A 15,183-nucleotide genomic window follows, 5' to 3' on the forward strand; every position below is an offset into this window, starting at 1 on the left:
AACTAATAAGCAATGTGAACTTATCAGCCCAAACCTTAAAACCACTAGTTCAATTGACTAGGTTACCAATGTCTGGCCTTTTCCCCCTCACAACATAACTCTCCTTTCCCAACAAGATGTGATGGTCTTCCCACTCTAAAATACTATCTGAACCACTACGAAAGGTCAACCAGCATGGTTTCAACTGGTATCCACATGCCCCATGTGTCGAGGAAGTGTCAATTTCAATCGAGAGCTGGAGCAATAAGCAGCAAGTTTGCCTGTGATGGCTAAATGGCAAGAAATTTTAATTCATTCTCACAGGTTTAGTTGTTTTCAGTTTAGGGTTTTCTAAAAATATGCAAAAACAAGGTCCTCTAGTAGGCAAGTAGAAATAAGCACTTACTGGTCTCAAAGATGGTGGTGAAAGAATATGCAACAGTGGTGAAACAATGTCTTCCACAAAAGACATGATAGAGAGATGTCGAGATATCGAGGGTGAAATCATGGTTAGCCAAATCTTCAATAATTCTTTCTTCTCCACAAGTTGTGCACGACATCTAGAATGTTTGAAGAAGTTCAAGATCCATAAACCATAATGGAGAGAAGAGCATTTAGAGTTAGGAGTAAATGCCTGTGAAATGTCCTTGGCCATTCAATGTTTGGCTTTTCAACTTGAGCAATCAGCCGACTCATAGATATCACTAGAGGAGGTTGATAAGCTGAGACAAAACACTTGTTTTTTCAATAAGAAATTGCTAAGGAAGCTCAAAACTTCAACTGCAATCTTTACCAAGGAGAGACATTTGTTGAGTTCTCAGTACATACTGAAGCAGCGAATCAGAAATGCCAAGCATGTCAAGACATTTAACCTTCATGTGGCACAAAAGAGAATGTTTTAAGCTAACATATACAGGAATTCTAGAGGAAAAAGAAATCAAGTTATGACAGAATGACAGTTAGTCAAATACGAACTCACAGTTTTTCTCATCATGGGATCATGGTAAGAAAGACGCAGGAAATTTTCATGTATGCCATCCATGGTCAGTTCATATTCGCCACTAAGTTCAAAATTGTTAGATTTTAGAGATGTGAATGTATAGATAAATTAGTAAATATGACTAGAAAAATTATATTACCAGTTAGATATAAGAGAGTATACAAACTCAAAAGCACCAACACCATGTTCACAACCACCATTGTTGAATTTCCTTTCGCCCTTCCGTGTGCTTGTTTGGAAAACCTATAATCAAGCGAAACTCCTTGAAAACATAAAAAGATATTTACACCAATAAACTCATTAATACCTTAAACATACAATGACTGATAATTGGCATTTTCATACCTCTTTCCATACATCAACTGTGCTTCTTGAGATATCCTTTCTACCCACAACTTGAGAACCAATGTCTGACTAAATAAATAAAACACTTGGATTACGGCAATTACTGGCCACTAAAAATTATTCAAGTTGAATAAAATGGTAAACTACAACTTACAATGTTGAGGGTCTCTTTTTTCTTGTGCAGAAACTGAAGTGTGTTCAGACATGATCTTATATCACAATCTGCAATGTAAAATTGTAAATGTTAATTTTAAACAGGCTATCCTTGCCAGCAATAATTTTTGCTGTCTCCTATGCAAAGTTTTTGACTTTGTCCTAGGCACCTGAAGACTAGGCACCAATCTGGTTATCTGGAATACTTGACTATGGAACCAGAATAAATGTACTATTCAATTGTATTTCTTGAAGAGTAATTAGTGTTAAGAAGCCTATCAAAAGAAACAATAAATACCTATTTTGTTAATTGCTAAATGGCAAACAATACAAAGATCCATTCATTGAACATTGTCTAAAAGTCCACACTGACTGGCAACCTAACGTGCAACCCTCGCCCTTTTTCAATCGAGCTTGGGACTGGCTTTGGCAGATTTAAACAATACAAAGATCAAAAGAAAAAAAAAAACATTTAACAAACAGCAAACAGTTGGGATTTACTGATTGTTGTTTTGCATAGAAAATAAGATGGAGGTTCTAATAAGGAGTTTAGTTCAGGAAGCCCTATACACTTCTGAAAAATGTGAAGGTTGAATCTGGAACTTAGATACCGATTCCATCCATCAAAATTTTTAAAAGCGTATGAAAGCAATATGTGATCAACTGATTTCAAATAAAAAATAGGTCAACCATCAAATGTGAAAATAAACAATATAAAAAATATATATAGAAACCAATGATAGAACAAATTAATTTAACACTCGCATTCAATTGTGCAGTAAACTTAGAAATTACTACACCATAAATTTAGATTATAAATGTGTTTCACAATTATGAAAACTAATGCACTACGGGAAAAGAAATCACGTAAGAAAAGGCATTATTATTTGAGAGGGTGTCAGCACAAGAAATAGTTAGGATTCTATGATCTTATTTGATTTGATTCAACCTAAACCATGGAACGAACCATAATTTCCATATGAGAACAACATAGATTGCTTATCCCACTTGTTGTAGCTAACCACGTATAAGGGGTTGCAAATGCTATCTATAAAATGGATCCATCGCATATGCATAGGCAACGGTGAAAGTGGCTTCTCTGAACAATGTTTTAGACATTACTATAATTTATCAAAAGAGATTTTACACTGAAATTTTTGAACAGTGGAAAGTAGGTCTTCACTACTTTCCGTCTGTTGGTTCACAAAAATTAGATAGAATGACGGATTAATATTGTTATTTCAAAAAAGAATTCTTAATCCAATATTACAAAAGGTAAGCCCTATTTATATATCAAGTTAGGGCATATTCTAAGAAATAATTAGGACTCTATTCTATGAAATAAATCAAGATTCTATTCAAAGGACTAATTTGTATTTTAGGTAAAATACAAATTAAGATATCAAATTATCTCTAGTCATATTTATAATATTCTAACACTCCATATAAATCATATACACCCAGCTTGTTACATATGTAGTCAATTCGTGAACCTCTAAGTAACTTAGTAAATATATCTGCTAGTTGATCATGTGAGTTAACAAAACTAGTAGATATTTCTCCAGATATGACTCTCTCTGACAAAGTGACAGTCGACTTCAATATGTTTTGTCCTCTCATGAAAAACTAAATTCGAGACAATATGCATAGCGGTCTGGTTATCACATATAAGTGACATTTGTGTAACCTCTCCAAACCTTAACTCCTGAAGCAACTGTTTGAGTTATATAAAGCTAGACCATAGCTCAATACTCTACCTCTGCACTGGATCTTGTCACAACATTTTATTTTTTGCTTTTCCAAAAAACAAGGTTATCTCCGACAAATATACAAAACCCAGAAGTAGATCTCCTATCAGTGGGAGATCCTACACAATCTGCATTAGAATACCCTACAACTCAAGTATGTCCTTTGTCTCCGTACAAAAAACTCATTCCTAGAGCGCCTCTAATATATCGAATAATGTGAATCATAGCATCCCAATGTTCCTTGCATAGAGAGTTGAGAAACTGACTTACTACACTTACTGCAAATGAGATATCCGAACGAATAACAGTAAGGTAACTTAGTCTCCCTACTAATCACCTGTACCGTTCAGGATCTGGAAGAGGCTCCCCCTGATTTAACAGGAGCTTGACATTAAGATCTATGGGGTTATCAACTGTCTTTGAGTTTAACATTCATGTTTCTTCCAGAATATTCATTGCATACTTCCTTTGGGATATGATGATCTCATCTTTGGATTGTGTTACTTCTATCCCCAAGAAATATTTGAGTTTGTCGAGATCCTTTGTCCGGAAATGTTTGAAACAATATTGTTTCACCTGTGAAATCCCAAGATAATCACTACCTGTAATGACAATATCATCAACATAAACCACTAAGTAGATGCAACTAGTAGATGAGTAGCGATAAAAGATAGAATAGTCAGCCTCGCTCCGAGTCATGCTAAATTGTTGAATTACAGTACTAAATCTACCGAACCATACTCTGGGTGGCTGCTTGAGGTCATATAAAGATTTTCGCAGGCGACATACAAGACCAGAAGACTCCCCCTGAGCAACAAAATACGAAGGTTGCTCCATATAGACTTTCTCGAGTAGGTCACCATGTAAGAAAGCATTTTTGATGTCCAACTGATAAAGAAGCCAATGTTGAATCGCAGCAATCCGAAGATCTGAGTATATCCTTTAGCAACGAGACGAGCCTTAAACCGGACAACCTTTCCATCTGGATCAACTTTCATCGTATATACCCATCAACAACAGACAATTAACTTCTTTGGTGGTAGAGGAACGAAATCCCAAGTCCCACTACTTTGTAAGCTACACACATTTCATCAAGCATAGCCTGTTTCCATCCTGGATAGGCAAAGGCATCACCTACAGTCTTCGAAAGAAAAACAGACGACAAGAAGGAAAGATAAGAATAATAGGAAGGAGAAAGACGATGATAACTCAAAGAAATATAATGAGGAGAAGGATTACAAGTGAAACGCATACCTTTCCGAAGTGCAATAGGAATATCAGACTCAAGAGATGGGACCGGAGGAAGAGGCAAAAGACTTAGCTCCAAAGATGTGTCCATGGCAGTGTTAGTGTTGGGCGGCGGCAAAGCAAGACGAAGACGATGCTGATAAACATTCAATGGAGGAGGAGATGGGGCTGGAGGTGATAGAGAGACTCCTCCGGAGGATAAAAGATCATCACTGGCGCAGGCATAGAAGGAGAAAACTCGGACAGAAATTTATTAAGCCCAAAAAATAGAACCGAATCAAAGAACATGACATCAGCAGAGATGAAGTACCAATGGAAAGTAAGGGAATAACACTTGTACCCTTTTTGAGACCGTGGGTACCCAAGGAAGGCACATTTATGAGATCGGGGAGAGAGTTTGTCAATATCAGGATCAAGAGCATGAGCAAAACATATAGAACCAAAGACCCTAGGTGGTAAAGGATGAAGAGACTGATGAGGATAAAGTACATGATGAGATATTTGACCCTGTAGAGTGGAGGAAGGCATGCGATTGATGAGATAACACGCAGTAAGTACAGTGTCACCCCAAAACCGATGAGGAACATGAGAGTGGAGAAGAAGAGTCCGGGTGGTCTCGAGAAGATGGCGATTCTTGCGTTCTGCAACTCCATTCTATTGAGGGTATGAGGATAAGACGTCCGATGCAACACACCATGAGATGTCAAGAAGGTCCGAAACGGACTAGATAGATACTCACATGCATTATTACTTTGCAAGGTTCGAAGAGAAATACCAAATTGAGTTTTGATTTCATGGAAAAAATTGAAAAATAGAAAACAATTCCGAACAATCCTTCATCAAATATAACCAAGTACAACAAGAAAAATCGTCTATAAAGGTAACAAAATATCATGACCCCAATGTAGAAGAAACACGACTCAGACCCCAAACATCAGAATGAACCAAAGCAAAGGGGGCGTAGCCCGACTCACAGTGTGAGGAGAAAAAGAACTACGAACATGCTTTCCTAATTGACATGACTCACAAGACAAAGACTCTAAGTGAGAAAGACTAGGATGTAATTGTTTCAACTTATCAAGACCAGGATGTCCCAACTGAGCATGAATAAGAAGTGGAGATGTCGCCGCCGAACCAACAAGAGAGGGCTGGTGAAGCCGATATAGGCCATGAGACTCACATCCGAAAGCCAATCATCCTCCCCGTACTCCGGTCCTGTAAGGAAATAGAAGTTTTAGTAAATGAGATGACACAATCAAGAGAGCGAGTAAGCTGACTTATTGATAATAAATTAAAGGGAGCTCCGAAAACATAAAGAACATTATGAATAGAAAGAGACGGAGAAGGATGAACAATACCAACACCCTGGGACTGAGTTTGAGAACCATTTGTCATGGTGACAAAGGGTAAATAACCGGAAGTAGAGAGAGAAGAAAAAAGAGATCTATTACTAGTGATATGATCGGTGGCCCCAGAATCAAGAACCCAAGGACCCGAAGAGCGAGATATGCTAGCAAAGGAATTACCAGCGTGTGCAATGGCAGCAGGGGAATCAGAAAGCCTGTCGATCCTCATACCATTTTAGAAAGTCATCATAGGAAGGCGGTGAGGTCAGATCTGGTGGCAACTGTGAAGTGGAAGCTGAAGAAGCGACAGAACTCTGGACGATCTGAGCAGCACGAGGAGGTCGACCATGTAGACTCCAACATTTATCAATCGTGTGTCCTGGTCGGTGGCAATGATCACACCAAGGACGTCCTTTGCCACCCTTACGAGGTGGAGGTCTGTTGTTGTTTTGAGAGACCAAAGCTGATGAGTCAACAGGAACGGAAGGAGGCAACGTCAAGACTTTGGCAGGGACACGAAGGAGAGTCGCCCAGGTACTATCCATGGTAGCTTCTGTGGGGCTGCCCAGGATCTGATCACGAACATGAGAATAATCTGTGGGCAGACCATATAAAGCCAGAGACATAAAAAAAAATTTCTTCCGATTTTCAAGCTCTACAATAGGAGTGGCCGCAGGTGGAAGCAGTTTATTGAAGTCACAAAGAAGGCTAGAGACCGAACCCAGATAAGTTGACATAGAATCCTTAATCTGATGGACACTGAGGATGGTCATGAGATCTTCACAAACTTGATAGAGTCACCGAGAGGTGTTTGTAAAGAGTTGTTGAGCCTGTGTCCAAACAGCTTTGCAGGTCTTGTGAGTGCGGAAGACATCCCTAAGAGATAGATGGATGGTGGCTCAGATAATACAACACAACTGAGCATCAACCTTTTTCCACAAAGGACGATCGACGACTTGAATATCCTCTTCGATTTGGGTGAGATGTGTCTCATAACCCTGTCCAACAAGCCAAAGCTCAATGTGAGAGTTCCAAGAGGAAGTAGTTCTTACCATCCAACAGCTCGGAAGAGAGCGGTGCAGTGATGTGGTTGGTAAAGATTGAGATATCCGACTTCGGAGTGTCGGAGGTAGCCATGAAGAGAGAAGAGAGCAAAGCTCAGTCGACGACGTCAGGAACAGACGCCGAAGGAGAACATGCTGTGGAGAATCGGACAGCAAAAGACGACATGAGGAGCGGGCGGAAGACGACACTAAGGAGCAGCGGCGGAAGGCGGCGTTGAGGAGCCGCGACGTACGCCGCCTCTCTTCCTGGTGCTCGCGAGGATAGGAGACTGGACGGCGAATCTCCAAGAAAGCGTCGGCTTCGCTCAGGTTGATCGCAATCAGAGGTGGGCGGCGCTTCCTTGGGCGGCGACGACAAAGGGTTTCGATGCGTGAGGAAGACGTCGAAGAGAAGAGTCGCGCGATGAGGAAAGGTGGCGCCGACACTAGGGCTTATAGGAAAGAGGAATAGGTTTTTTTCTCTAACCTCGCTCTGATACCATGTTATTTCACAAAAGAATTCTTAATCAAATATTACAAGAGGTAAGCCCTATTTATATGCAAAGTTAGGGCCTATTCTAAGAAATAATTAGGACTCTATTCTAGGAAATAAATCAAGATTCTATTCTAAGGACTAATTTGTATTTTAGGTAAAATATAAATTAGGATACCAAATCACCCCTAGCTATATTTATAATATTCTAACAAATATTTTGTGTCAGGCTCGTGTTGGCACGAGTATACCAAAACCAGAGCCAACATGAGCCTTGGGGTGGGGGCACATCATATGACACATAATGTATCTCTTTTTTACATCTAGACACCGTGTCATAAGACCTCTAGGGTAAAAATCACAAATGGAACTGTCAATTGTGTTGCTGGAAAAGGCTTTGTCTATCAAACTATCTTGTTCTACTTTCTATACTTCATACTTCCAAATTAACGTACAACTTGGTGTCAATTAGCAAACTAGCTTACAATCTTGATTGCACTACTATTTTCTACCACTTCTTGTCAATAGTAAGAGCAGGGATCAGAAAGGATGATTGGCATTGCTAAGAAACAGGATGGACTCTACCATTTTAAGAATGGTGATTATGTGTGGAAAGGTAGGCTAATATGGCTGAGAATAGTGTACATCCTATTTCCAATAAGGATGTAATAATGTGGCATTGTAGATTAGGTCACCCTAATTTTCATTATCGTAAACACAGCCAATCATTTGATGATTGTTGTATGGACTCATTGTATCATATTTCTATTTATAAAGGCATTATTTGTGGTTATTATACTTACTTGTATTAGTGCCAAATAAACTAAGTATAATAGCGTCCTTGTGTAGTAGGTTCATATCTATGTCAATCGATTGGTTGAATCGATAGTGAGATGATATAGAGAACACTACACTAAACTATTCCTAGTCAAGTATTAACATTCAAGGACAATGTTAATGCATAGAGACTAGCATGTAGGTCAACATGATGACTTGATCTCACAAGTCATGGATATGAGATATCAAGTTGACACATGGGTATGCATTGGAGAATGTATATCGAATGACCCGCCATGAGAAAGTATCATGGATCGTTATATGAGTGTCATATACTTTCTCATGTGGCTATTAGTATGACTATTAGTCCTTGGACCTGAAGTCACCATGGTTCCCAACATAAGGAGTTATATGCTTTGGTTTCGTCAAACGTCACCCGTAACTGGGTGGACTATAAAGGCGATTACTGGGTGTATAACGAATTATGTAGTGGGATGTGAGTGATGTAGATGGGATCTATCCCTCCCATATAACGGGAGTGATATCATAGTTCTTGATAGAGTTAGACCACTAAAGTGCATGGCCATGCCCAAATGAGTCAACATGTGATGTTGAGCTCGTTTGATTGTAGTGAGTCTACTTGGAGTTCAAGATATAGATTGATTAGAGGATGACACGGTCTATGCCTCGGTTTAATCAATCATGATATCAAGGATAGAAGGACATTGTCACATATTGTGAAGAGTCACAATTAGTAGTCACAAGGTGATGTTGGATCTCAACATTCTTGTAGCTTGGGTAGTAGTGATGTGTTGCTAGATACCGCTCACTACTTATGCACCTAAATGAGTTTAGGGCATTGCCAACGTTACAAGAACCTATAGGGTCACACTCAAAGGGCAATTAGGTGGAAATTAGGTTCATATGATGAACCAAGAGGATTAGATTCATGTGATGAATCAAGTTGGGTTAGATGTAATCCAAACTAGACTAGTGGAGTTGATTTGATCAACTTTGGGAGATTAGAAGTCAAGTTTGACTTGACTTGAGAAGGAGAAATTTTGGGAGTCAAGTTTGACTTGACTTTGTGCCATGTCATCATAAATGTTGACTTGACTTTTTGCCATGTCATCATTTATGTTGACTTGACTCATGCCACCTCATGGTCAATTATTGACTTGACCATTTGACCTTTAGGTGAGGTGGCATAAGTGATGGCCAATGGTGAGCCTCCACATCATCAAGGTGCCACCTCATGGGAGGTTACAAGTGTGGTTTGTAACTCATGGGGTTTAATGGCTTTAAATGGGATTTATTCACCTTGAATGGTGTGCCACAAAAAGGATGAAAAAGTGAAGTTTTTTTTATTCCTTTTCTCACTTCACGTTGAATTGCTTTTCTCCTTCTTCTTCTTGGTTTTCTTCTCCCTCTTCCTCTCCTCTCCTTAGCCAAAACCTCTCTTGGTGCTAGCACACCTTTGGTTTTGGTTCTCCACCTATTGTCCGAGTGGATACGTGTAGAGGAGCGGCACTTGACGCTCTCGAGATCCGGCATCATTTCGGAAGAGCGGGATACGCGAAGGGCACGCACCGAGGGTAAAATTTTTCTTCATGTAGATCTAGTGTAGATCTAGGTATTTTAAGCATGTACAAGTTATTTTTGTAATTTCGCACGGATCCGTTCGGAGGGTTTCGTGGTTTCCGCACGCAAAAAGCGGTTTTGCGGCACGAAAAACCCAACATATTCATGTATAAATAGGGGCTTATATCTTGTAATAGATAGAGAGAGAAATCCATTGTATTATTATTTTACATGGTATCAGAGCCAAGGCTAGGTTTAGGCTTATCCGCCCAAACCAATCCTCTTCCTCTCTCTCTCTCTCTCTGTTCGCCACGCGTTTTCCTCGCATGTGCTCGTGTTTAGGTTTGGGTTTTCCTCCCTCCTTAGGTTTAGGGTTATCTGCCCAAACCAATCCTCTTCCTTCTCTCTCTCTCTGTTCGCCACGCGTTTTCCTCGCGTGTGCTCGTGTTTAGGTTTGGGTTTTCCTCCCTCTTTAGGTTTAGGATTATCCGCTCAAACCAATCCTCTTCCTCTCTCTCTCTCTTTGTTCGCCACGCGTTTTCCTCGCGTGCGTTTCTGTCAGCCGCCTTCCTCGTCGCGCGCTTTCCTCGTCGTGACGCAGCAATTGCAACGACTTCCTTCTCTCTTTGTTCGCCACGCGTTTTCCTCGCGTGCGTTTCTGTCAGCCGCCTTCCTCGTCGCGCGTTTTCCTCGTCGTGACGCAGCAATCGCGGTGGCTTCCTCGTCGCGCGTTTTCCTCGTCGTGACGCAGCAATCGCGGTGGCTTCCTTGTCGCGCGTCTTCCACGATGCGACGAGCAGCATGTTTCCTCGCGACACCACTCTTCCTGTGATCGCGCGCTCCTGTTTCTTCCATGCGACGCCACTCTTCCCGTGGTCGCGCGCTTTGTTTCTTCCTCGTGATGCCACTCTTCCCGTGGTCGCGCGCTCTTGTTTCTTCCTTGCGATGCCACTCTTCCCGTGGTCGCGCACTCCTGTTTTTTCCTCGCAACTCCACTTTTCCCGTGGTCGTGAGCTTCTGTTTCTTCCTCGCGACGCCACTCTTCCCGTGGTCGCGCGCTCCTGTTTCTTCCTCACGACGCCACTCTTCCTGTGGTCATGCGCCTCTCTTCTCCGCTGCCCTCTTCCAGTAACGGCAACAAGCTAGCAAGTTCCAGCTCTCCGAATGTCAAGCTCATGCCAAATCAGGGGAAGTCTCTTTCATATCCTGAACGATACAGGCGATTAGTAGGGAGACTAAGCTACCTTACTGTTACTCGTCCGGATATCTCATTTACAGTAAGTGTAGTAAGTCAACTCTCCATGCAAGAAACATTGAGATGCTGTAGCAAGCATTATCCGATATATCAGAGGTGCTCCAGGAAAGGATCTTTTGTATGAAAACAAAGGACATCCTCGAATTGACTACATATGTAACAAGCTGGGTACATATAATTTATATCTTCCAGCTTGAGGGGGAGTGTTAGAATATTTAGGAATTGTTAAAATATTCTGTTAAGGATAAATATTCTGTTTTTCTTTTTTAGAATAATTCTCCTAGAATAGGTCCCTATATTCATGTATAAATAGGGGCTTATATCTTGTAATAGATAGAGAGAGAAATCCATTGTATTATTATTTTACACATACAAAGAGTCTCATTCATTTTCTCTTATTCATAGTAATATTGGGGACCTTCTTGAGTACAAAATATCACAATTACTATAAGGTTAATTACATTTAGTGATGATCCCAGTAGAGTATGTTGGGTTAATCTCTACAAAGAAAAATGAAAATTTGAAAAATAAAAAATAAAAAATAAAATTTTTGCTCTGTGGCAAAAAATAAATTTTAAACCTCAATCAAAGTCCTGAGTGCTACAATGGAAAAATATATATTTTAAATCCATCCTAAGAGAGTATCGAGAATTCAATGGCATCATTCATCAAAGTTCTTGTACCAACATATCACAACAAAATGCAATAGCCGAGAAAAAAAATCGTAACCTACCTGAGATTGCTAGAGCCCTTATGTTCACTATATATATTCCTAAATATCAAAGGGGTGAAGCTATCATAAGTGCCTCACATTTTATAAACTACATCTCCTCAAAAGTTACTTCTATGTCCAGTTACTTCAAGCCTATCGATTGTTCCGTTCTTTCTCCTCTATTCCCCTTAAAACATTTGATTGTACAACATTTATTCATGTTAATTCCCAAAACCGTTCAAAATTTAACCCAAATCAAGTGCCTCACATCTTAAATTTATTTTTTAAAGAAAATTTAAATTTAATGATACACTAATTGTGCATTTGGAAACAAATGAGAGTGGATGGATAAGCATGACAGAAGAAAGATGACTATCAAACTTTAAAGGGGCATGACTAATGTTGTGGTAATTGCTATTCCATATTATAAGTACAAGCTTGAATCATATCATTTATAAGTATAAATCACAATTGTGATAGTAAAGGACCGACCGATTACACATGTTAAGGGAACTTGTCATTTTGTGAATTGTGGCAGTTGGTACTCTATGATCGCAACCATGATTCATCCTCATCACAATATAGGGTAAAATTTATGGTTATGCTCCTAGGGGATTATAGAGAACTAACTATTAGTGCAATCAGTCCCTAAAAGGCTTAAGGGGAGGTTGTTGATGTAATTATACTTAAATTGGGTTGGTTTTGATGTGGTTGGCAAAATCATTGATAGATTGTTTAAACTATCATTGCAATTGGGTTAGAAGTCTTGGAGAAGTCAACTCTCGGCAAACAAAAGTTCAAGTGGTGTTGGCAGATGAGAAGTGCCTAAAGAGTGAGCTCCTAACAAGTGAAAGTTCCTCCAAGTAGTCTTGATAGAAGAGAGATTTCAAAGGAAAAATCCCAGAAGGGTGAACTCCTAGCAAATGAAAATCTAAGTAGGTAAAAGTTCGTCCAAGTAGTCTTGATAGATGAGAAGTCTTGAGAAGATAACTCCTAGTAGGTAAAAGTCCAAGTGGATCTTGGTAAACAAGAAATAGCAAAGGAGTGAATTCCTAAAATATGAGTAAGGGTGTAAACAAACCAACCAAAGCTTATCTATCTTCAAGCTTGTAAATTTACTTATCAAGCTTGTTCAAGCTTATTTATTAAAATCTTATCAAACTTGAGCCGAGCTCAAGCTTTATATGGAGCTCAACTAACAACATTGTTGTCCTTATAAATTAGTTAAACGTTTATCGATTTCATAAAATTTAATTATTTTCTCATTTTCAACATTAAGACAGTGACAAAATTTTCCAATAATCCATTTCAAATTTATATAAATTAGTGACATATATAAATTTTAAATGGAAATAAATTTTATTTCAAATTTAAAAATAATATATATATTATTATTTAAAAATAATAATATATATTAAAATTTTAAATTTAAATTTAAAATAATTTAGAATCGAAGTTTATAAATAAATTTTTATAAATAAGAATAAATACTGATTAGTAAATATAGAATTATATTTATTCATAAATATATTTAAAATATTTTTAAATAAAAAATAATCCTTTTATAAAATATAAAATTTAAAAAGAAATTTATTCAATAATTATAAATTTATATTATTTAAATTCATTAAAATACTAAATAAAACCCTAACCCCCTTTCATATTTCGCTATTATTTTTGGGTTTCCAAACTCACGGCGCTAAGGCATGCACGCTGCGAGGCATCTTCTTCGGCATCTTGATGGAGGCGCTTCTGGCGAAGATGCCGGATCGGGAGTCGCGGGGGCGACAGCCGCGCTGGAGGATCATGTCCGCAAAGTTCATGGATCCGAAGCAGGGAGCGGCGGAGAGGAATCCGTGCACGCCTGCTTCGAAGAGGATGGATCGGGCGATGGAAGTGGCGCTGGCAAGAGCTGGGATCCGACGCAGAGAGGTGAGCCTAGGACCCTTGGAGATCCTTGCGACCCCAGCGAGGCCTATCGGTTCGAGATCGAGCCCGGCGCAGAGAGGTGAGCGTGTTTAATCCATTGTTGTCGAAAGTGCTTTAATATGTCAAGATTTCTAAAGCAACATAAACTATCTTCTCATTTCTTTCCAAGTAAAGCAAGGCACTTAAAAATTCCTAAGTTTGATGCCTTTTGGGTTCCTGTGAAGAGTGAAAATTTTGAAATGCAAAAAATGTAAGGATGCTGAAAAATGATCATACTGCATTTCCTGGAATGTCAAACTTGAATGCCTTTGATGTGAACAAGATTGAGGGAGATTAACCAAAAGAATGCCACATGAGATTCTATTTGGAAGAAAAGATGAGAAAAAGGGAAAATCATTTAGGACTTAGTAACAAAGGAGAAAGGGTTGAAGAGTAATGAATGAGCTACATAAGAAGGTCTTTTTCATGTCTGTGTATATTTATTTCCATAATTTTGGTGACATGGGGGGTAACTCTATGGATGATGATTTTGAAGATAGTGATGATGAAGGTAAAATTGTGGAGGCTGCCATTTAATTAACCAGTTTCTGATGTTGATTTGATTTCATGGCTTTATGGGGGGTAATTTATTTGTTCCATATTTTGGATGATTCTATTTGGAAGAAAAGATAAAGGAGAAAAAAGGAAAATCATTTAGGACTTAGTAACAAAGGAGAAAGGGTCGAAGAGTAATGAATGAGCTACATAAGAAGGGCTTTTTCATGTCTGTGTATATTTATTTCTAGAATTTTGGTGACATGGGTGGTAACTCTATGGATGATGATTTTGAAGATAGTGATGATGAAGGTAAAGTTGTGGAGGCTGCCATTTAATTAACCAATTTCTTATGTTGATTTGATTTCATGGCTTTATGGGGGGTAATTTATTTGTTCTGTATTTTGGTGATCTGTATTACTGCACTAGAGTTTATTGTCAACTTAGTATTGCATCCTGCCAGACGACTCTATTAACCATATTGATCATCCATAAGCTAAGTACCTTGAAGGTTGTTTCATATATTCATCCTCAACATGATCACTAAATAACTTACTGGCAAGCTGTAGGTACTTGTAATTATTAGCTCATATTTTATATTGCAGTAGGTTAGTCATTATTCTCATTAATGTTTCTCTGTTCGTTATGTGGATTTACTGGCAAGATTTGTTGCTGGTCAAGAGGAAGTCTTAATATCAGTAGTTATTTTGTTTAGGTATTGATACATCATCATTAGAGTATGTTTTTCTCTATGAATGCAGGTTGCACCTCATTTCTTCTGTACTGCTGTAGTCATACTTGTCTGTGGTTGTATGAATACATGGATAGATCTGTGATAAACCAGCAAGCATAGTCCAAGTGAACATTTAAGTATTTTTATTGATATTTTACATAATTTACTGACTTTCCTGTTCATTATTTCTTGGTTGTAGGCACACTTCAATGATATGGTACCAGTGAATAATCTTAGTTTCGTTTCTTTGAAGCTACTTCGAAAGAGCAAGAATGAAGTTGTGCCAGAGAACAAGGATGATGGTGAT

General features: G+C 38.8%; 1 protein-coding gene across 1 annotated transcript in view; it reads right to left on the reverse strand.

Annotated features, from left to right (window-relative positions):
- Positions 1–15,183, reverse strand: part of LOC141830890 (uncharacterized) — an 88,780-nt gene that overhangs the window by 49,248 nt on the left and 24,349 nt on the right. The window contains exons 13-19 of the mRNA XM_074718337.1: positions 1,479–1,546; positions 1,325–1,393; positions 1,119–1,222; positions 959–1,040; positions 773–851; positions 614–701; positions 386–539 (exon numbers count right to left, since the gene is read on the reverse strand). Coding sequence (XP_074574438.1) covers positions 386–539; positions 614–701; positions 773–851; positions 959–1,040; positions 1,119–1,222; positions 1,325–1,393; positions 1,479–1,546 — 644 coding nt within the window. The remainder of the gene's footprint in view (positions 1–385; positions 540–613; positions 702–772; positions 852–958; positions 1,041–1,118; positions 1,223–1,324; positions 1,394–1,478; positions 1,547–15,183) is intronic.

Source organism: Curcuma longa, chromosome 6, assembly GCF_044706935.1.
Source record: "Curcuma longa cultivar G26 ecotype Majalengka, Jawa Barat chromosome 6, ITB_CL_G26_1.1, whole genome shotgun sequence".
NCBI lineage: Eukaryota > Viridiplantae > Streptophyta > Magnoliopsida > Zingiberales > Zingiberaceae > Curcuma > Curcuma longa.